This window comes from Macaca fascicularis, chromosome 10, assembly GCF_037993035.2.
Source record: "Macaca fascicularis isolate 582-1 chromosome 10, T2T-MFA8v1.1".
Taxonomy (NCBI): Eukaryota; Metazoa; Chordata; class Mammalia; order Primates; family Cercopithecidae; genus Macaca; species Macaca fascicularis.
In genome coordinates, this window is record NC_088384.1 from 102,658,001 (window position 1) to 102,681,717 (window position 23,717).

At 45.1% G+C, this 23,717-nt stretch overlaps 1 protein-coding gene across 1 annotated transcript in view; it reads right to left on the reverse strand.

Annotated features, from left to right (window-relative positions):
- The window catches only part of SLC13A3 (solute carrier family 13 member 3), a 90,902-nt gene that overhangs the window by 40,904 nt on the left and 26,281 nt on the right, over positions 1-23,717 (reverse strand). Inside the window, exons 2-3 of the mRNA XM_005569245.5 lie at positions 12,406-12,671; positions 9,128-9,291 (exon numbers count right to left, since the gene is read on the reverse strand). Coding sequence (XP_005569302.2) covers positions 9,128-9,291; positions 12,406-12,671 — 430 coding nt within the window. The remainder of the gene's footprint in view (positions 1-9,127; positions 9,292-12,405; positions 12,672-23,717) is intronic.

Here is a 23,717-nt window from a genome sequence, read left to right on the forward strand (position 1 = left end):
ATTAGCAAATCGCTGTGGAGTACCTGCCATGCACCTGGTGCTGAGTGACAAAAGATGAAAGTCCATGCCCTCATGGAGCTGATATCCGGTGGGGGGGACAGACCACACATGACTAAGTAACATATGCAGTATGTCAAATGAAGATGCATGCCATGCGAGGCAGGGAAGGAGCCAGGCATCCTTGGGTGAGACACCAAGCCTCAAAGAGAGCCTGATAGAGAAGGAAAATTTGACTTCAAACCAAGACCTGAAGGTGAGGGGGTGAGCCATGCAAACATCTGGGGCAAGAAAGAGCAGGTGCAAAGGCCCTGGGGTGGGAGCACACCCAGGAAGCAAAGGGGAGGCCAGTGGGGCTGCAGGGGCCTAAGGGAGGAGAAGAGTAAGAGGAGGCAAGGTAAGAGAAGTGGCAGGGGGTAGAGGTGGTAGGAAGTGGGTGGGATCATGCAGGGATCTCAGAGCTCACAGGAAGGACTATGGCTTCTCCTCTGAGTCATGTGGGAACTAGGGTAGCATTTGAGCAGAGGAGGCTCAGGACAGGAGCTGACTTCGTTTTTAAAGTTATTTCTCTGGTTGAGTGTGGTGGTTCATGCCTATGATCCCAGCTACTCAGGAGGCTGAGGCAGGAGGATTGCTTGAGCCCAGGAGTTTGAAACCAGCCTGGGCCAGATAGTGAGACCCCATCTCTAAAAAACATTTTCTAAAAAAATTAGCTGGGCGTGGTGGTGCATGCCTGTAGTCCCAACTACTCCAGAGGCTGAGGTGGAGGATCAGTTGAGCCCAGGAGTTGGAGGCTGCAGTGAGGTATAATCATGTCACTGCACTCCAGCTTGGGTGACAGAGAAAGACCTTGTCTCTTAAAACAAACACACAAAAATAATAAAGTTATTGCTCTGCTTGATAGACCAGACTCCCCAGCAGCCTTTGACAGTGTTTTGGGGAAAAGAAAATTAGAATGAATTAAATGTTCTTGCAGCTCGAACCACCACTAAGAGTAAAATAACCCACCCCCGGGAGCTGGGTGTGTGGCTGGTGGCCAAACACATCAGTCTTGGGTTCAAATCCTAGTTCCATCACTTCCTATCTGACTTTAGGTCAGTGGTTCCCAGCGAGGGCCAATTCTGTACCCAAAGGACGTTGGGCAATGTCTGGGGGCATTTTTGGTTATCACAACTTGGGTGGAAGGGCAAAGTACTACTGGCATCTATTAGTTAGAGACCAGAAATGCTGCTAAACATCCTGCAATACACAGGTCAGCCCACCCCAGCAAAGAATTATCCCACCCAATGTCATTGGTAACGAAGTTGAGAAACCTTGGTTAGGGTATATCCCTTAATCTCCCTATACCTCAGTTCTTTAATTTATAAGATGGAAGTAACTACTCTAGGACTGTCATGAGAATTACAGAGTTAATCTACTGCTGGGTGCAGTGGCTCACGCCTGTAATCCCAGCACTTTAGGAAGCTGAGGTGGGTGGATCACCTGAGGCTGGGAGTTCGAGACCAGCCTGACCAACATGGAGAAACCCCGTCTCTACTAAAAATGCAAAATTAGCTGGGCGTGGTGGTGCATGCATGTATCCCAGCTACTGGGGAGGCTGAGACAGGAGAATTGCTTGAACTCGGGAGGCAGAGGTTGCGGTGAGCCAAGATAGCACCACTGCAATCTAGCCTAGGCAACAAGAGCGAAACTCCGTCTCAAAACAAACAAACAAACAACAACAACAACAAAAACAAAAAACAAGAGTTAACCTGTTAAAAGCAGAGATCAGCAAACTTCTGTAAAAAGCCAGATAGTAAACATTTTAGGTTTTGGGGGGCCATGAGGTCTCTGTCATAACAACATATCTCTGCCATAGGAGCAGAAAATCAGCCACAGACAACACATCAATGCTTGAGTGTGGCTAAACTTTTATTTGGGGGACGTCAAAAAACAATTTGTTTTGTTTTTTCTGAGACAGGGTCTTGCTCTGTTGCCCAGGCTGGAAGGCAGTGGCACGATCTCAGCTCACAACAGCCTCGATATCCCGGGCTCAAGTGATCCTCCCACCTCAGTCTCCCAAGTAGCTGGGTCCACAGGTGTGTGCCACCATGCCCGGCTAACTGTTGTGGGTTTTTTTGGTTTGTTTGTTTGTTTTTGTTTTTTTGTTTTTTTGTAAAAGGGAGGTCTTGCTCTGTTGCCCAGGCTGGTCTCTAACTCTGGGGCTCAGCCGATCCTCTCACCTCAGCCTCCCAAAGTGCTGAGATTACAGACGTGAGCTACCACGCCTGGGCTGAAATTTGAATATCATATAATTTTTCACATGTCACAAAATATTTTTCTTCTTTTGATTTATTTCAACCACTTAAAAATACGAAAACGATTCTTAGCTCCCAGGCTGTATAAAAAACAAGCAGTAGGCTGGATGTGAAGGGCCACGGTTTACCAATCTTGATACAAAGACTTCAACAGAGCTGGGCAGTCCCAGCTACTCAAGAGGCTGAGCGGGGAGGATTGCTTGAGCTGAGGAGGTCAAGGCTGCAGTGAACCGTGATCATGCCACTGCACTCCATCCTGGGTGACAGAGCAAGACCCCATCTCAAAAAAAATAAATAAATAAAATAAAATAATAAAAAAAAGAACGAATTTAACAGGAAGCTGAGTACTAGCAAAAGTTCAGTAAATATGGGTTACCATTGAGAAAGAAGAAAACAGGGCATAGGGAATGATTCTAATACTCAGAGCCAGGTTACTTTGTTCTCCTGTTGGACTTCCACAATCTAACAGAACACTGACCTCAGACAAAGACACTCTGAGACTATGCAAGTCCACTTCATAATCTTGTCTAAGGGCAAGGTGGCTGTGACACCCTCAAAATCCCAACATCCCCCTCTCTTGCTAAATGAGTTACTTCTCCTTCCTTACCCAGCTCAGAATTGCCTCTGGTCTCTCTCAGTGCCCAACCTCCAGCCCAGATCCTGTCCTGGGTTCCTTTTAATACCCTCTTCCTGAGATACTCAGGGTAGCTCATGGCATGTGCGCCCCACCCCCTCACTGCTGCTGTAAATGATAACTCAGCTTGTTTCATTACTAGTGTATTCCTGGGGTCTTTGTTGAAGACCATTGACACTCTTTAGGGACCCAAGCAAGACACAAAAGAAGTTTGATTTTTTTTTCTTTTTCACATGGGATTTTCCTTCACATGGAAGTCAGGCCACATACACAGCCATGTGGACATTCCTTGTCTCGCCTGCGGCTTGGGGGAGTCTCTTCCCCACCACAGGCTGCTCTCGCGGTACCCCGTTGGTACTGAGGGAACAGGATTTCCTGGTGGCTGAGTGTGTCATTTTTCCTGTGCCTGGAGCTGGCCCTGTTGACCCCCTGCGGGGGCCTGAAGGGGAAAGTTGAGTCAGCTGCCCTGGGCCATAGGAATAAGGGCCCCTGGACACGAGTGCTGGGAACAGGTCCACATGCCATGCACGAGGCCAGGGTCCAGGGCACTGAAGTAGGAAGCGAGGGACTATTAATAGCACACTAAGGTTGGGGGCAAAGTTGTTCCCAGGGGATGGCCAGAGAGTAAGGACTCTGACTTGGTGACCCCCAGCCCCCACCATCTCTAGCTCACTCTACCCTCTTCCCGCCTGGGTGCTGTGCAGGTGTCTCCTTTAGGCAGCCAGGGTGGAGAGCAACTCGTCTGAGGTTACAGATAGGGAAACTGAGCTCACCAGTTTGCCACAGCCCCCATCTGACCCCGTTTGCTCTGCATCTGAGTTGAAGAGCCCTGATAAGAGATTGTATGTGCTATAAATAAGGCAGTGAAGGATATTTGTACACGCAGAACTCTAGACAGTAATTAGCTTTATCATAGAAGATCAGGAAGGAGTTTTGCTTTTTCCTTATGGAGATTAGCAATGTAAAAAATGTTAATACCAGGGATTTTCTGATGATGATGATGATGATGATGATGATAAAGTCATGAAGATGAAACTGGAAAACCTGGTGCTGAGCGGAGCTCTTAGGCATTTACGCAGGATCCACGCCTGTGCTTCCTGTGACCTCAGTGACCCAAAAGACCACGTGGAAACAGGCCAGTGGGGCAAAGTCCCCAGAGAGACTTCTCTGGGTCCAGAAATTGCCAGTTGATTAGAAGCTTGATGCTTCTGTAGGGTCCTATTCACATCATACCAACCCTTGAGTTTGTGTCAGGCCAGGGGACAGAACTTTCACATTTATGATCTTACAGCTGTCTCCAAGCAGCCTTAGAGAGCTATGCAAAGTTTATTACCTTCCTCTTGACAACTGGGGAAACTGAGGCCCAGAGAGATGGGCTAAAGTTGGGATCAAGAGGACCCAATCGGTCAGTGGCAGAGTCAGCATTATACCCAGAACTTTGGATCTCCCACCCCCTGAACCTTGGTCCATTTCCAAGGCACCCACCTGGCACTTAGCAGGTCTGACGTGAAACTGATAACTCTAGTCTAGCCTCCCTGGTATGACTAAGATGTTCTTAAAGTTTGACATGAAGAGTGCCCTCGGGAAAGAGTTCTTGTGTCAAATTAGGTAAACAGCACTCCAGGGAAGTTCAAAAGCCCCCAAGTGAAGCAGGCTTATGTCCATTTATTCATTTAGCCCTCATGCCAGCCTAGGTAGTGAGGATTATTATCCCCGTTTTAGGTTTGAGGAAACTGAGGCATAGAACAGTTAGTTCAATGGTCTATTTGTGTATTCATTAATTTTACACATTTACTGAACATCTACTATGTACCAACAGTGTCTTAGGTGCACAAGACTGCATCAGTGAAGATTTACGACAATGAGAAAGATTGATAGGCCCTTCACGGAGCTTGGAGTCTATGGAGGAGACAGATTGTAAACCAGGAAGCAAATCAATCCTGCTTAAGTAGGAGGGGAAATGCCAAGGTGCATCGAGGTAGAAGGTCTTATTACCTGTGCCTCCAATGCCTGGAAGTCTCACAGGTAGTTTTTAATACAACTGCCATATATTAACCACTTCCTATGTACCTGGCTCTTGTTTCTCACGTAAGAGAAAGCGTCCTTGTTTTATAGATGAGGAAAGTTGCAGAAGGTGGGTTAGCTTATGGATGAAGACAATGCTTCACCCAACATTAAAGACCCTTGTGTTGTGAAGGGTGGTATCCTGGGCCTTCCTATAAAACAAAGATGTAGATGGCAAGCTAGCTTTCTATGGACAGAAAAAAAGGAGGGGAAAGAGTTTAGATTCAAAAGCCAGGTGAAGGGCCAGACGTAGTGGTTCATGCCTGTAATCCCAGTGCTCTGGGAGGCCAAGGCTAGAGGATCACTTGAGCCCGGGAGTTTGAGGCTGCAGCGAGCTGATTGCACCACTGCACTCCAGCCTAGGAGACAGAGGAAGACCCTGTCTCTAAAAAACAAAAACAAAATCCAGGTGGGTCCCTTACTGGCCAAGGAACATTGGGCCAATCATGGCTGTGAGCTTCAGTTTCCTCCTCTGTAAAATGGGCATGCTAATAGTGCCTCCCCACAGGGCTGTGGTGGAGGACCTAATGAGAGTGTGCATGCAGAGGGCCATTGGCAAAGCCATCGGTCACATGGCCCCTGGGTCGCCCAGATAGTGCAGGGCACAGAACTAGGTAAAGGAACTGGAGAAATGCAACGGGGCTGCCCTCCAAGTCTGAGGACCTCTGGAGTCTTATCCAGATAGACCCACCCTGCCCTGGGTTCTGCCTCCTCTGTACCAGGCACCATGGCAAGGTGCTTATAAGCACAGATTCTGGATTCAGACAGAGCTCAGCAAATCACCATGTTACTTTGGGCAAATCATTTTGCTTCTCTGAGCCTCAGTTTCCTCATCTATAAAATGGGCATCATTACCTCCCAGTACAATTACGAAGATCAGATGAGCTAATGAGTATAAAAAAATTAGCATGGTATCTGGCATGTGGTGTTTGCTCAGAAAATGAGAGCTCAGCTCACATGATGATAATGGTTGCTGCTGGTGCTACAGATGTCCCTCATGAACCTATAGCTCCTAGCAACTTCCTCGTGCCTCTCCTAGCCCACTGGCAGAATCTCTACTCCCTCCACCCCTGTCCTCGCCTCCTGCCACCTGGTCAAAGCTCAGAACTGGATGAAAGGGAATAGCTCTCTTTGCACTGGAATTAGCCTTGTTTTAGGTCTTTAACCAAGTCCTTGATCATTAACCAAGTCCTTCTCCCCGATCCCATGGCCTGTAAAGGCAGGTATCTATCCCAACCCCCAGGGTCCCCTCCCTCCTGACATCCTGCAGCATGGGAAAAGACTCTGGACTTCACTGCATGGCCACCACTGTGTGTGGCCTTGGGCAAGTCCCTTCCCCTTCCTGAGTCTCAGATTTTTCATTCTCATAATGAGGGACTTGGCTTTCAATCATTTGCTTTGCCACTTCGTAAAAAGTCTCATGTGGGAGGCAGAATAATGGAGCCTGAGAATGCAGGCTCTGAAGTCAGCCAGCCTGGATTCAAAACACCAGAGCCACTGTTTGGAAACTGGGTAACGGGGGGTGGGGGGACTCTTCTTAATTCCTTCCTCAATTTCCATTTCTCTAAATGAGGTCAATGCTTGTTCCATCTCATTCAGATATAAGGCCCACCTAAGAGTCCGCACATAAACTAAGTGCACAGTAAACATTGGTTATCATTGCTTAGAAGCTCAGTGTACAAAATGAATAAACTGAGTCTAACTAGGGTTGAAATGGAGGAAAGGGCAGAGTCCCAGGTGCTTGCTGCCACCCCAGGGTGACCATCAGGCAGTTCTCTTAAGGGAAACAGTTTGAAAGTCAAGAAAGCCAATATTGTACAGCTGGGGTCAGTGACCAAAATATGCAGCCCCAATCCAGCCCGCCGCCTGTTTTTGTGTGGCCTGCCAACTAGGAATGGCTTTTACATTTTGAAATGGTCGAAAAAAATCTATAGAAGAATATTTCCTGTTATGAAAATTATATGAAATTTTCATTTCAGCACCCATGAATACAGTTTTATTGGCACATTGCCACACCTGCTCGTTTGTTTTATCTGTGGCTGCTTTCTCACTGCAAGGGCAGTGTTGAGTAGTTGCACAGAGTGGCCCACAAAGCCTGCAGTATTTATTATTTGGTCATCTGTAGACAGAATTTGTTAATCCATGCTATAAAGCTTCTCTTCCCTTCCTCATGGAAGACCCCACCCCTGCGCAGAGCTGACTCTGCCACTTTGCCAATGCTATGATCCTGAACACATCATCTCACCTCTCTGAACTTCATCTGTAAAGTACATATAATCATTTCTAGTGTTCAGGGCTGCCGTGAAAATAAAATAAGCAGGACCCCTTAGTGTATGACAGGGAAATACTCATGTGACTGTCAGTGAGGTTAACTTAGATAGTACATGGATAAACATTTAAGTTTTAACAGATATATATTTAATTTATTTCATATTTTAAAAACTAGAACTAGCACACAAAACCTATGGTTTCATGGATAATGCTTGTTGTGTTCACTTAGGTAAATGATCCAAAGCCACAGGGGCAGATCTGCCATCTATCTCCTAAGATGTGGCTCCTGTCTTTGGGTCTCGGGTGCCATCATATTCACATTCCACCTGGCAGAAAGGGCAGAACCCGGAAGTTGTACACATCACTTCCACTCACATTCCATTGACCAGACTCAGTTACCTGACCAAGTCTTATCACAAGAGTAGTTTCAGCCTTTCCTCAGAGAGGAAAGCACTGGGTTCTATTCCTAAAAGAACAAAGGAACAATCGATGCTGGGGTTAAACTAGCCATTTCTGCCCACATATGTATCAATTCAAATCTTCCTTTTAAAATAGTTATGTAAATTAAAAGTAAGGCATTTTAAAGTGACATGATGTGGCAGCCACTTTGCAACCATAAGACCAGGGGAACCACAGAGTCGCCAATGAAAAGTCATGACATCATTGTGCCTCTGAATTGATCCTGGACTTCTTTAACTTCACTCTGTGATTTGGGAAAATCATTTCCCTCTTGGAGCCTGAATATAGTCATCTAAAAATACAATGGCTGTGTACGTTTTGTTTTGTTAAGAACACAAGTTCAGAGGATTGAGGGAATCAAATCCCTCTGTTCATAATACGTTATCACTATTTACTGCACAAAGCTTCTATTTTCTATAATTGATTGGGTCTTTTTAGTCCTTTCTCTCCCCATTTCCCACTCTCACCCTTGCCATAGCAACCATTCTGATATGTTTAATGTGTAGCTTTTCATTACACATTTCTTACACAATGTTTTGTCGTTCGTGTGTATTTTCAGCTTACATATGGAGGGTGTATTCTAGATCTCATTCTGGTTTTTACCCGCAATCATAACTGCTCTGTGAGATCCATTTATAGAAGTGTATGGTTCACTAATTCTTCTCTCTTTTAAAAGCAGCATAATGCTCAATGGCATGTACCCACCATTTTTGCCTTTGCCTGTATCGCTACATGCCTAGCGATAAAGCCCATGCAGCCACCAATCCCCACACCACAGAGAGCGCTACAGTGAATATCACTATGTGTGTTCCCTCCTGGACCTAAGAGAGGATTTCTTTGGTGTCTGGGAGCAACACTGCTGGGTTACACAGTATAAACACATTTAATGTGATTAAATCCTTGCACAAGATCCTTAAGAAACTCTAACCCAGTCTACACTCTTTCTAGCAGTGCACGAGAGTTCCTGTGGCCCCCATTCCTGCCAACATGGGGATTCACTAGCTTTCTTATTTCTGCCTGTCTCATTGATTAAAATGTCATTGTTTCAATTTGCATTTCTCTGAATACTGGTGATGCTGAGCATCTCTTTGGATGCTGTAAAACAAGGTTTAATTACAGTACCTACTTCATAGAGCTGTTTTGAGAGTTAAGGGAGATCATGTATGTAAAGAGGTCAACTCACTGCTCAGTATACAGTATGCGCTTAATAAAAGCAAATTTTAAAAAACCAAGGTACCATGATTTCTTATCTAATTATCAGTCATTGTCATAATTAAAACATCTGACACATAGCAGGTGCTCAATAAGTGTGCATGCCCTTGGCCTTCCCTGACATCCTTTGGACATCCCATTCCCACTTCCAAATCCTGGTGGAGTTGGCCCCAATTCCTTTGCACAGCCTCACCTGTATTCTCTTCACTCTCCTGGCCGGGGTCCTTTCGAACCTCCTTCTCACCAAAGAGACTTTTCAGGATGGCATTGGCAATGGGAAGCATCATGGCAGTGGAAGCAGTGTTGCTCAGCCACATGGACAGGAACGAGGTGGTCACCATCATCCCCAGGATGAGCCTGCAGAGCAGATGGCATTAGAGAAGACAAATCCAGAGCCCAGGGCCCAGGAGATCCTCTGGTCCCAGTTTGCCATCCCTGAGGAATCCAATCCATCCATTTTACAGATGGAAACTTGAGACTCAAAGCAGAAACCAAATCCACTCACCAGGTTTATTTTAGATCTAAGAAAACTGTGGTTCAATGTGTTTAAGTGAACTGTCCACAGGTACCCAGGTTATAAAGATATCTCAAGCCTGACGTTTTCTCTTTCTTGCCCCTAAATCCTCAATGACAGCCATTTCAGAAAAAAGTTGCCAGGGCACCAAGACACTCCACTATCTTTCCCTCGTGGCCTTCTCAGCTTTCTCCCCCTTTTCCCCTCCCATTCTTACCCCGCTGAGACTCTGCTGAACTTCTTACCAGCACCCAACGCCTTTACTCCTCTGCCTCCCTGCCTTTGCTTGGTCCATTCCCACCAACAGAATTTAAGTCTCAGGATTTTTTCCCTTTATATTGAACTCTGAATCCACCTGGAATTTACTTAGATGCATAATACAAAGTAAGATGTAAATCCATTTTTTAATAGAATAAACCAATTATCCCAACTCCCACCATTTATTGGATAATCCTTCCTTCGGATCTGGATTTCCTTTAGATTTATTCTGTTTCAAAAATTGTTTTTCAGACTTGTGTCTTACTGTTTTAGTTATTGTAACTTTAGAATATATTTAAGAGCGGCCCTGCTCATTCTTCAAAGTTAAGCTCAAATGTGACTTCCTCCAGGAAGTTCCCCCCATCCCTCTACCTCTCATGCAGGCTCTCACACTATGGTGTGCCCCTTGGAGATCAAATTCCGCTTGGCATTGGAATCAGTTCCATAGATGGAGTCTGTCCCACAGGACTGGCAGCTCCTCTAGGAGGAGGCGCAGCTACAGAGCCTAGCAGAGCAGTTGGCACAGAGATGATACTAGAAACCTAGGAGTCATCCAGAACCTTTTCTTCCTACGCTCTCCCCTGTGTCAATTTTATCACCCAAATTGCTCTCAAATCTATCCAATCTGTTCATCTCCACTGCCACCTCCTAGTCCAAGCTGCTACTGTCTCTTGTCGGGACACTCTAAATGGCCTTCTAACTGGGATGTATCAGCTTCTCATTCTGGTACTCTCCTATCTGATCTCTACAAGGCAACTAAGAGGAATCTTTTAAAAAATGCAAATCTGAAGGAAATGAGATGTATTTGAAAAAAAAAAATGCAAATCTGGCCATGTCACTCCTCAGTTTATAACCCTTAAAAGAACAGATTTATAACTATAAGTCTATGGATATAATTCAGAACTGGATTGGGGGAAAATGTGTATCTTCATTTTGCTAACATCTAATCAAATTAAGCATTTCCGTCAGTGATAAACGGTCAACAAAGTTCAGGTGTATGAGAAGTGCCTGAGGCTCTGTCACCCCCCAAAAAAATCCCTGACATTTTCTCTGTCTCTCTCTTTCTCTCTTTCTTTTCTCTCTCTCTTTCTCTCTCTCTTTCTTTCTCTCTTTTCTTTTTTGAGACAGGGTCTCACTGTCACTGAGGCTGGAGTACAGTAGCGTGATCTTGGCTCACTGCAACCTCCGCCTCCTGGGGTCAAGCGATCCGCCCACCTCAGCTTTCTGAGTAGCTGGGATCACAGGCATGCACCACCATGCCCAGTGAATTTTTTGTATTTTTGGTAGAGACGGGGGTTTTGCCATGTTGGTCAGACTGGTCTTGAACTCCTGGCCTCAAGCGATCCACTTGCCTCAGCCTCCCGAAGTGCTGGGATTACAGGCGGGAGCCACTGCGCCTGGCAAGATCCCTGATATTTTTAAATGACATTATAATCACTGCAGACATCTTGAAATATCAACACTCAAAGCTGCTCAGCATTATGGCTATGATCAGGCCCATCGCTTGGTCTTGCTGGTTGCTGTGTTAATAAAACGGTACCTACCTGTACCAGGGCGCAGGTGTCTGTGTTTACAAAAAAAAATTAGATAATTGCATTTTGCTGTAGTTGTTGTTTCAAACTCTGTTGTGCTTTTTTTTTTTTTTTTTTGAGACGGAGTCTCACTCTGTAGCCCAGGCTGGAGTGCAGTGGCCGGATCTCAGCTCACTGCAAGCTCCGCCTCCCAGGTTCACGCCATTCTCCGGCCTCAGCCTCCCAAGTAGCTGGGACTACAGGCGCCCGCCACCTCGCCCGGCTAGTTTTTTGTATTTCTTAGTAGAGACGGGGTTTCACCATGTTAGCCAGGATGGTCTCGATCTCCTGACCTCGTGATCCACCCGTCTCGGCCTCCCAAAGTGCTGGGATTACAGGCTTGAGCCACCGTGCCCGGCCTCTGTTGTGCTTTATGCATTTAAAAAACATTATTCTGGGAAGATCCTTAAGATTCACCAAATTGCCAAAGGGGTTCATGGAACAAAAAATAAGATGAAAATAACACCCCTATTTTAAAGGCCACCCAATCCTCTATGAATAAAAGTCCAAATCCTAACCAGAGGGCCTGAGGCTCTCTAGGATTGTGACCCTGACTCTCCTTCCCTTCCAGTCCATCTTCCCATATCCTCTGCATACCCCCGACCTTCAACTCCCACCTGATCTTCATCACCTAGGCAGGTAAATAGCAAACAAGAATGCTAACAGCCAGCATTGTCTGCTCAGGTGTAGGGGATTTACCTGCATTTGCTCATCTAATCCTCACTAAACTCTATGAGGTGAGTGCCACTACATCACTATTTCACAGGCAGGCAGAGGTTAAGTCATTTTTCAGAGCAGGTCATCTGGGATTCAGCCCTGGCAGTCGGGGTCAAACTGCCAGTGTGGCCCCCTCCAAAACTGTGGGACTGGAATCCCTGGGGGTGGGGCCTGGGGGTCAGCATCTCATCTCCCGCACCTTTGAGAACAGCTTTCCATGATGGGCCTAGTGCTGCGTCTAGCATGCAGCGGGTGCTTGCTAAATAGCTGAGAAATAAATAAATAAATAAATGGTGGGAACCGATGAGTTTCTTGGCCTGGACGAGTAAACCAAGAAGAGCAGGTATAGGCTCCAGAGGTGTGGTCCCTCTGCCTCTCCGCTGTAGGGCTGGAACCGTTACCTGTTCTTACCTGGCCGGCTGGACTCCAACAAGCATCAGGATCTTGAGGGCGATTCGCCGGTGCAGATTCCACTCCTCAATGGCGCTGGCCATGATCAGGCCACTGAGGAAGAGGAAGTTGGTGTCGAGGAAGTACTGGGGGCAGACCTTGTTGGAGGGCAAGATGCCCATGAAGGGGAAGAGGACGATGGGCAGCAGCGCTGTCACTGAGAGCGGCAGGGCCTCCGTGCACCAGTACACCGCCATGAGCAGGATGATAAACAAGCAGCGGCCTTCCTGCAGGAGGAGATGCATGCTCAGAGGGTCAGTGGGGCTCAGGGCAGAGCGGGAAGGAGGCCCGGGGCTGGGGGCAGAAGGGGAAGGAGGCCCAGGGCTCAGGGCAGAAGGGGAAGGAGGCCCAGGGCTCAGGGCAGAGGGGGAAGGAGGCCCAGGGCTGGGGGCAGAGGGGGAAGGAGGCCCAGGGCTCAGGGCAGAGGGGGAAGGAGGCCTGGGGCTGGGGGGAGACAGGGAAGGAGGCCTGCGGCAGGGCCTGCCCTGGCTCGTTCTCAGGGCAGCAGTGGAGCAGGTGTGTCCCTAAGGCGTTAACTTTAAGCAGGTGGCGTCACCTTTCTAAGCGTCATTTTGCTCAACTATAAAATGAAGAAGCTATTTTGGTCCACCTCATAGGACTGTTTGAGAATGAAGTGAAATACACTGTTGTCTTAGAGATAAAGATGAGAATGAAAATAGTTTACTTGATAGGGGATCCCAGGAGGTTCTGGAAGGACAGTGGGGAAGTGAAACAGAAGGAAGCCAATCCAGTGAGTGTCCCATGAGAAGGTTACCACTGTGAACACCTGGATCTCAATTCTGATGGCAAACCCTGGGGACAGGGCAGACTATGCTTCAGTGTGTGTCCCATGAGAAGGTTACCACTGTGGACACCTGAAGCTCAATTCTGATGGGGAACCCTGGCGAAAGGGCAAATCATGCCTTAGAGTTGTCTCAACTGGAGGCAAGGAAGTTGGAGCATTTATCTGCCAACTCCTGGCGATCGTTGGTTGAGGGCTGATACTGGGAGCATTAACTTTCAGCACTTCCGGCATCCTTCTGTGCAGACTGAGCACGCTCCTGCAGCCAGAGGCAACGCTCCCGCAGACCATATCAGAGGCAGTAAGAAGCTACTGGTGTGTGTGGAAATGGTGAGCACCAGTTGGGGTGTGGAGGGGGCACAGGGAGCAACTGCCACATCCTTACGCAGTACTCAGCACAATGCCCAACACATAATGCATACTCCATAAACAATAACAATAGCTGACATCTGTTGGGCTAAGTACCAGGTGCTATTTATTCCTAACAAAATCCTAGTGAAGTAGGTATGATTATTATCCCCATTTGATGGATTAGGAAACTGAGGTGCAAAGAGGTCATTAGCAAGGTAAAGGCTGTGCAGACCAGGGTAGACCAAGGCAATCTACCTCTATAGCCAGACCTTCATACAAGTGCCCTGCTGCTGTTCTCAGCTGAATATTAGAACCAATGAAGGGCAGACAAAGTAATTTAAGTCTAATCAGTGGTTGCCAGAGTTAGGGTGGAAGGTCTATGTTGTGGGGGTGTAGGTAGGGGTTGCAGAGGAGCACAGAGGAAACTTTTGGGCTGATGGCAATGTTCTATACCTAGATTGGAGTGGTAGCTACATTGGTGTGCACATTTGTCAAAACCTGTCAAACTACACACCTGTTCTCATCATGAGAGTGATAATGACAATGACTTCACATCTAATGCATCCGTGTCCCACAGGATTCATAATACTTAATGTCCCATTATTCGCGTGGTCACTGTTGGAATGAAACTATTCCCGCCCTGCCCTTGCTTTCTTATGTCCTCTCAAGGCAATGATTTTGCATGTTCTAGGAAACATGAACTTTTTCTTGGATTTGGTCCTGTCTGGAGCCATCTTATGGCTCTTACTTCCTACTTACAGTAAGTTTTGTTAGCTTTATTCCATGTCCATAGGACATCGAACAGAGCACTATCCTAAGAGAACATATCCTCAGCGAAACAGGACAGGTATCAGGTTACATGGGGGACGCTATGATTAGTTAATCCATCTTACAGGGAGGTCAGGGAGGGACCAGGGAGACCCATCAGACAGCCGTGGCAACAATCCAGGCAAAAGACACTGGCCACTAGGGCCCATTGCCGGCAGTTGTTGGTAGTGAGAAGTAGTTGAATTCTCGATCTATTTCCAAGGTCACATCTGACAGTTTGGCTGATAGATCTGTTGTGGTATGCAAAGAGCAAAGAGAGAAGTCAAGGGCAATTCCAAGTTGTAGGTCTCCGCAGTGGGAAGGTGGGGTTGTCATTTACTGAGATGGGGGAGACACACTGTCACCAATTTCCATACCTTGAAACACACATCCCGAGACTCTGCTTAACACACCCTACATTGGAAAATGTTCAGATTCCCAAGTCCCTTAGCTTTTCTATCAGTTGCTCACATTCACTCATGAAATTTATAGATGTGCAAAAAGTCTCCCGCAGGGAGAATTTCTGTACAGCTCATCCCATTTTCCTATTGACTTAAGATACATTGTTTTAGAGAAAAAATTAAATAAGCTGCCACAGTTAATACAAAGTTATCCTTCAGGATACCTAAAATTTATTTCTTGGGGGCCAGAGAAGAACAACTGTAAAACAAATTAACTCAACTTGGAATGAATATCCCAAGAACCCAGGTTATTGGACACACACATTAAAGGTTGAAAGTAAAAGGAATAATACAGAATCAAACTTCACAACTAAAAATTCCCTAAGTTTTGATTTGTCACCATCCTTTCAGTTTCTCAAGTCAGGCAGACCCATGCATCTCAGAGGTAAGATATCTTTGAGAATCACAAGACCAGAGTCCACAAATACTAATAACCCCCAGTCCTTTGTTCAAGCAAAATTGTATGTTGAATCCCAGTATATAAAACAGACAAACTTTGAATGTAAAAATCAGGGAAAAAAAGGCACTTTTCTGGACATGGGCTTCTCTGTTCTCTGCCTCCCTTCCACCTACCCTGGCAGCCCCTAAACTTCCCAGATTTGGGGATTCAGTGGCAGATCATCAGATCATCACCAAGCCCCTCTCATTTCCCCGGCTCTACAGATGTGGAGACTCAGATCAGAGAGGGAAAGAGTGAGTCAGCAGGTGGATGTCAAAGCTGTTTCCAGAACCCCAAAGCTCCCCCAACAAGAAGCTGAGACCCTTTTGGGAAAAGGCCCCCTTTTGTGGAAAAGCCTCAATGTGTGCTTGGAGCCAAAAGGCATCATTCTAGAATTCCACAGAGATAGAGGGCAGGTCTGTCCCAGGTATACAGCATAGCAAACAAGGATGTGGGAAACCAGTGGCACAATAAACAGCACCCTGTTTAGAGAAGCTCCTGGAATCCCAACATTCTGCCTACAGAGCTTTAGTAACCACCTGGGGAGCCAGTGTACCCAAGGTTTCAGACTTGGCCAAGGCCACCTCAGCCTTCTTAGGCTGGGAACCTGAATATCACCTGGGGACAATTGGTTTCCACAGCTCAGAGAGCCAAAGGGGCCTTCCTGAAGACATACAACTTTGGAGAGATGGAGCCACCTCTCCTCTTGAGTCTCAGCTCCCAGTACAAAAGCAGCACGAAACCCTGTCTCCAGCCCCTTATCCTGCTTCATGTTCTTTCATGTAACTGGTTACCACCTGAAAGCAGATTTTATAGCTCTGTATGTTTTCTCCTCTATTAGAATGCAAGCTCTAGGAGGGCAGGGATTGTGTTCCCAGTGCCAAGAACAGTTCCTGGCACATAGTAGGCACTCCAAATATCTGTTGAATGATGAATACATGCTTCTACAACTTAGAGAAAAAGCTCGATCCAAGTTATCATTCATTCATCTCTCCATTTAGCAAACTTTATTTCTGACCACATGCTATGCCCTGGGCTGGAAGCTGGCACAAGGAAAATGACTAAGACATAGTCTCTAAATTTTTAACAAGCACATCTGACCATGCCAATCAATAAACAATTCTTAGCCAGGTGCCTATAGTCCCAGCTATTTGGGAGGCTCAGGAAAGATGATTGCTTGAGGCCAGGAGTTCAAGTCCAGCCTGGGCAACACAGTGAAACCTGGTCTCTAAAAACCAAACAAACAAAAACTACAGTGCTTCTCAAACCCAAATCACCTTCCCAGCCTCTTTCTGCCAAATATCCCTCAAACAACGGATGTGTGTTGGTAAAATGTTGAACAATTGGCTCTCTGAAAAACTTGTGTGTGTGTGTGTGTGTGTGTGTGTGTGTCTGTATTAAGGTCTGTATTTAATAACTGGCTATTAGAATTCCTAAAAACTTGACAATCACATTTCCCAAGCCAGCATAAGCTGGCTGCAGCACACCACTGTGGGCCTCCAGGCAGAAGGACATCCATGTATCATCCCCTGGGCCAGGAAATCTGCATCACAGTCTGCTGTAAAATTGCCTTTCTTCCACCCATGCTTGGTATCCTGCTCCACAATGAATTCATGCTTTTTAAAGTATACAATTACTTTCTATCAGATCTTCCTGCTAACCCAAGAAGGAATGCCCCATGTATCCTGTTCTGCGTACCACTTGCCAGACCAACAGGTATCCCAATTTGTAAATATGAGTCCTTGGTGGAGATTACAATCTCAAATTCCCACAGAAGCCCAGACATACCATAAATGAACTCTTGGACTCCTTCAGACAATCCTCATCTCTGCGTTTTGAAAATGATATGACTATAAGACGTTTCACTTTCATCTTAGGTCTATTATGAGACACCTAGACTCCTAGACTGTAGTCCACCCCTCTACTTGGCATTCAAGATTTAGTGCCTAGCCCATCCCTGGCCCTAGACTCCTAGACTGTAGTCCACACCTTTACTTGGTATACAAGGTTTGGTGCCTAGCCCATCCCTGGTTCATCTGCTTCCACTGCTCAAGGAGATAGACATGAACACAAATCATTCATCCCCCAGAGAGACAAGTGCTAAAACAGAGTTTAAGACAGTGAGCTATGGCGCAAAGGTGAAAGGGAGCTGTGTCAGCCAGTGGGGTCTGAGAAGGGCAGACACCTCAGCACCTCCTTGCTATGGTCTCAATGTTTCTGTCCCCCCAGATTCATACACGGAATCCTCATCCCCATTGTAGTGGTGATAAGAGGCAGGGCCTTTGGGAGGTGATTAGGTCAAAAGGGCTCTGCTCTCACTAATAGGAGTAGTGTCCTCATAAAAGGGGCCTAAAGGCCCTTTTTATGGAAGCTTCTGCCATGTGAGGACACAGCAATAAGGCACTGTCTTTGAAGCAAAGAGCAAGGCCCCACCAGGCACTGAATCTGCCAGTGCCTTGATCTTGAACTTCCCAGCCCCCAGAACTGTAAGCAATATATTTCTATTGTTTAAATATCACTCAATCTAAGGTATTTTGTTATAGTAGCCCAAATGGACTAAGACAGTCCTCCATCTCTCCCTTTGGTGCCCACCATTCCTGTTCACACCAGTGCCATCTTCAGATTTCTCTGGCTTTAGAAGCACACTTGGCCAAGACTGCAAAGAAATAACACTACTAGGAATAGCTCCCAGCCACGAAGTTCAGTTGCCTTTCAGTGGGATAACTGAGGCATGTCGAATACCATTTCCCAGAAGTCCCCAGTAAGGCTGAATCCCTGCTGCTGGCAGGAACCTCTTCATTAACACACCTGTATTTCTTCTATGCTCTTCACTGTTTCCCTTGTCAGTCAAATTCCTTGCAGTCAAATCATTGTCTCAGGGTCCTTCCGAAGACCCAATCTAACACAGAAGTCTTCTCAGAGAGGGTGACATCTTTCTGAGCTACAATTGGAGAGGTGTTTGGCACAGAGAAGGAGAGGGACTGCCTTCTTGCCTATGCTGGAAGCCTCTTTTGTATTTGAGTCAAAAAGAAGGGTCATGTCCTCCAGCTGGATTTGGGGTTTATCTGAGCCAAACCCAGTTGAGAGAGGTCCCAGGCATTATCTGATACAAGAGAGTCCAAGCTCTGTCATTAGAGCCTGAGCATTTAGGTCTCTCCCCTCCATCTGCCCTGCTCTTGACCAAGGTCAAACTTCATCGGCTTTCACTGAGACTATTTCTCAACCTTTGCGCTTGTCTTCATACATCCTCCACATGAACAGTCAAAGGAATACTTCTAAAATGCACTTCAGATCATGCCACTCCCCTGCTCAAACACCTCCTCTGGCTCCCCATGGCCCCCAGACTCACAGTCATGGCATTCGAAGCTTATCAGGGTGTCCCAGTACAGGCTTCCCACATTCCCCACTTTCTCTGTTCTCTTGGACACAGTTCTCTCAGCAGTCTACACTGCTTGTCAATCTCTGGGCCTTTGCACATGCTTTTCCTTTTGCCAGGAACATTCTTCTACTTCTTCATGTAGTGAATTATGACTCATCTTGTAGAGGCCATTTTTATCCTGTGACCCCCACCCTAAAGTCCTGGTCAGTTCCAATATCTATGCTCTCACAGCACTCGGTTCACAGAAGAGCAGAACAGCACAGCGGTTAAGAACCTGGGCTTGTTGCAAGACTTCCTGGATTTGAACTAGAGCTTGACTACACCATGACTTTTGTGATCTTGGATAGGTGACTTAATGTCTCTGTGACTCAAGTTTCTGTCATTTGCAACTCAGACTCCTGACTAAAACACTCACCTTCTCCATTCTCCTAACAATAAATAATACCTGACATTTTAATAGAACTTAATGTGTGTGCTTTCATCTTTGCTATTGCAAAATTCAGAATATCTCTGTCACACAGTGATGGAAAAAATAAGAACTAACATTTATTGAATGTTACTATATGCCTGGGACTGTTCTAAGTATGTTACATCTATTTGTTCATTAAATAACCTTATGAAAGGAAAGTTAGTATTATTTTCATTTACATTTAGCAAATGAGAAAATTGAGGCACAGAGAAGTTAAGACAAGGGATCTTCAAAAACTTCACAAAAAATATGTATTATTTTAAAACTATGCATGGATTTCAAATTTTTGCACCAAAATAAACTCATACTAACTTATTATCACATGTCTGAACAGAATCTAGTTTTAGGCACTAAAAAGGATAGTTCGAAAACCGCCCCTATCAGAGCTCTATGAATTCTGCTAAAATTGAAGTAAAAACAAACATCAAATTGATGGTGAAGCTTTATGAACAGTTTATGGGGACAATGCCCCAAATAAATTCTAATTTACAAATGGGTAATTTGTTTTAGAAGGGATGAGACTATGTTGAAGATGAAGCCTGCAGTGGCAGAGCATCCACATGGATCTGCAAGGAAAAAAAAATTTAATCTTGTTCATGCCCTAATTGAAAAGCACCAACAATTAACAGCAGAAACAATAGCCAACACCACAGACGTCTCAATTGGTTCAGCATACACAATTCTGACTGGAAAATTAAAGTTGGGCAAACTTTCCATTTGATGGGTACCAAGACCACTGCACCGAGATCAGCTGCAGACAAGAACAGAACTTTCAACAGAAATTTTAAACAAATGCGATCAAGATCCTGAAGCATTTCTTCTAAGAATTGTAACAGGAGTTGAAACATGGCTTTGCCAGTACAATCCTGAAGACAAAGCACGATCAAGACAATGGCCATCAAGAGTTGGAAGTGGTGGCCGGGCGCGGTGGCTCAAGCCTGTAATTCCAGCACTTTGGGAGGCCGAGACGGGCGGATCACGAGGTCAGGAGATCGAGACCATCCTGGCTAACACGGTGAAACCCCGTCTCTACTAAAAAATACAAAAAAATAGCCGGGCGAGGTGGCGGGCGCCTGTAGTCCCAGCTACTCGGGAGGCTGAGGCAGGAGAATGGCGCAAACCCGGGAGGTGGAGCTTGCAGTGAGCTGAGATATGGCCACTGCACTCCAGCCTGGGCGACAGCACGAGACTCCATCTCAAAAAAAAAAAAAAAAAAAAAAAGAGTTGGAAGTGGTGCGGTCAAAGCAAAAGTGAACTGATCAAGAGCAAAGGTCATGGCAACATTTTTGGGGGGATGCTCAAGGCATTTTCCTTGTTGACTTTCTGGAGGGCCAACGAACAATAACATCTGCTCATTATCAGAGTTTTATGAGGATTAGCCAAAGCTTTAGCAGAAGGACTAGGGAAAGCTTCCCCAGAGAGTCCTTCACCACAGCAATGCTCCTGCTCCTTCCTCTCTTCAAACAAGGACAGTTTTGTGGGAGTTTTAACAGGAAATCATTAGGCATCTGTCTTACGGTCCTGATTTGGCTTCTTTTGACTTCTTTTTGTTTCCTAATCTTCAAAAATCTTTAAAGAGCACCCATTTTTCTTCAGTTAATAATGTAAAAAAAGATGACATTGACATGGTTAAATTTCTCAGACTCTTAGTTCTTTAAGGATGGATTAAATAGCAGGTATCATCATTACAAAAGTGTCTAGAACTTGATGGAGCTTATGTTGAGAAACAAAGTTTATATTTTAATTTTTGTCTTTTAATTCCATTTTCTTATGAACTTTTTGAAGTCTTCTCATCTTATATATGGTTCTGGAATTTAAAAAGTTGTGGCTCCAAATCAAGAAAAATACATTGAGTACTCAGGGGGTCTTAAGCAATCTCTATGTGGAACTTCCCAGCACATCACATCCAAGGTCACATGATATCTTCCCAAGAAAGGGTTCTAAAACCAAGTAAGTTTTTCAGGAACTGCTCTCCCTACCACTCCGCTAAAAATTCATAATTGGTACACTGAAAGGGCTGACAAATCATGTAGTACACACATTTATTTGGCCTTGTCTAACCCAAAGTTTCCAAAATATATTTGACCACAGACTGAAATATTTCTTAAAATCCTCCACAACTTACGCTCCATGGAAAATAAGGTGGTAAATGCTGCCAAATTGTAACCTGCAAAGGTTCATCCATTCAGTATGATTTACTGACTCTGTCTCCTCAACTACTAAGAAAGTTCCCTGAGAAGAGGGACCCCATTTCTTTTGTCTTGTTCACTTCTGTGTCCCCAGCACTTGGCACAGTCCCCAACACATTGAGGGAACTGGTATCAGAGAGTGTGGAATGAGTGAAAGAATAAATGGATTGTGACCCTGACTCTTTGCTGGCCACCGTGACCCTGACTCTTTGCTGGCCACCATGCTGAAAGTTCAGGAGGTAGAGATGAGTAAGGGAACATCTGCCCTCGAGTTGTTCAGAGTATAGGGATCAGGCAGGTGGATGCCGGGTCAAATAACTACACTGGGACAAACATGTGGTTCTCAGTAAGCTAGGGACACCTAGGGGAAAGTAATTAACTTAGCTTAGAGGACAAAGAAAGATAGCAGGGAACATTTCTCTTAGGAAGAGCTATTTAAACTAAATCTTAGAGAATAAAAGCTTTTGCAGATTCCTAAGGTCAGAGCCTCCCCTTTGTCCAGCAGGCACTTGAGCATTCATTTGCCTATTGTACTTTAAAATATGAGGGCGGATTTCCGGAGCAGTAGGGGATCCTTGCAAATTTACTCCTCTAACTCAACCGGAATTGGTGTGTGGTGTGTGCGCGTGTGTGTGTTTGTGTGTGTGTGAGATACTCATGAGTAGCACCAAAGTTACAAATTTAAGAAGGCAATATAGTTTCCCTGCTAAGGACACTCTAAGGTCAGAACTTAATAGATGACAAGAATTTTAAAAAGACATGACTCAGATCTTACAATATCAAAGGGATATAAAAGGGATAGTTTGAACAACTTTTTACCAATCACTTTGATAATTTCAAGTAACTAGAGAAACTTCCTGATAAAACATACCTTTCTCAACTACCAGAAAAAGAAATTTAAAAGCTGAATGTTTTGGTGTCTATTGAAGAAACTGAATCAATCATTAAAAACCTCCCCACAAAAAAGCTCCAAGCCCTTCTGGCTTCAATGGTAATTCTACCAAACACTGAAGGAATAAATAATACCATTTTGCACGAACTCTTTTAGAGAGCAGAGAAAAAGGGAACACTTCCCAATTCACTTTATGAGGACAGGATAACCCTGTTACCTGGGTGATCCTGACAAGGGCATTAAAAGAAAAGAAAATGGAATATAATGGTTGAGAACAGTGACATGCAGTCACCTGGAAAATTTCAATTCTGAGGAGCTCTAGTGAGAGTTTCCTTTTCTATGCAGCTTCACATCTCTATGCAGAAGAATAACTACAGTATAATGACAATCACAACCACCAACATGTTTTGAGTATTCTCTAAGTTTCAGGCATCTTCTATGTATTAACTCATTTAATGCCCCTAACAATCTTTTCAGGGAGGCATATTTTTTTTTCTTTTCTTTTCTTTCTTTTTCTCTTTTTCTTTTTCTTTTCTTTTCTTTCTTTCTTTCTTTTTTTTTTTTTTTGAACCAAGGTCTCACTGTGTTGCCCAGGCTGGTCTTGAATTCCTGGGCTCAAGTGAACCTCCCATCTCAGCCTCCCAAGTAGCTGGGATGAAAGGCATACACTGACACACCTGGATTCAGGAAGGTACTATTACTTTCCCTCTCTGTTTTGGGGGAAATTATAAAAAGACATCAATTTAGGTCATGCATAACACTGTGTCCCAGGTAATTCAGTTCCAGGGTAGTGTTGCAGTTTACAAACTGCATAGTCTAAACAGGATTTCTAATTTTTAAACTCTTCTCTCTTAAACATTTAAGGGACTCAAAGTATAATAATCACTAGCAATTAATTAGCAAGCAATTAATTTCCAAGTAATTGCACTTATCAACTCATTTTATTTTCACGACAATCCTTTGAGACAGATATTATTAGCTCTGTTTTACTGATGGGACAACTGAAGCAGACAGGAAAAGTCAGGTAACTTGCCCACAGCTGCTGAGGCAGTCAGGATTTGAACCCAGGTGGTCTGACCAGAGTTTTCTCTTTATCACTATGTATTTCTGCACAACCTGTGGGTATTCTTGTCAAATGCCCACATCCTCTCTATTCTCTAGCATGCCTGAAAATCTCTCACATTCCTAAACCAAGAGAACCTCTCTCAAGCCTCCTGGCTTGTCCTTGCCATCCCTGCCCCTCCATCACTCACCATCTCTGCCTCACTGTCTCCCACAAGGCATGCTCATAATAACCATCCTGTTCCCTTCCAATTCCTCATTCACAGGAACTCCATCCTTCTAGTTCTGGCTCCTTTCTCCAGAAAATAGCCTATCTGGAGGATCTAGTTCTTCCTCTCTTCATGCAATAGCAACAACAATCACTATCACCATAATAATACTAATAACAGTAAATACCTATTGAGAATTTGCTATGTGGCAGA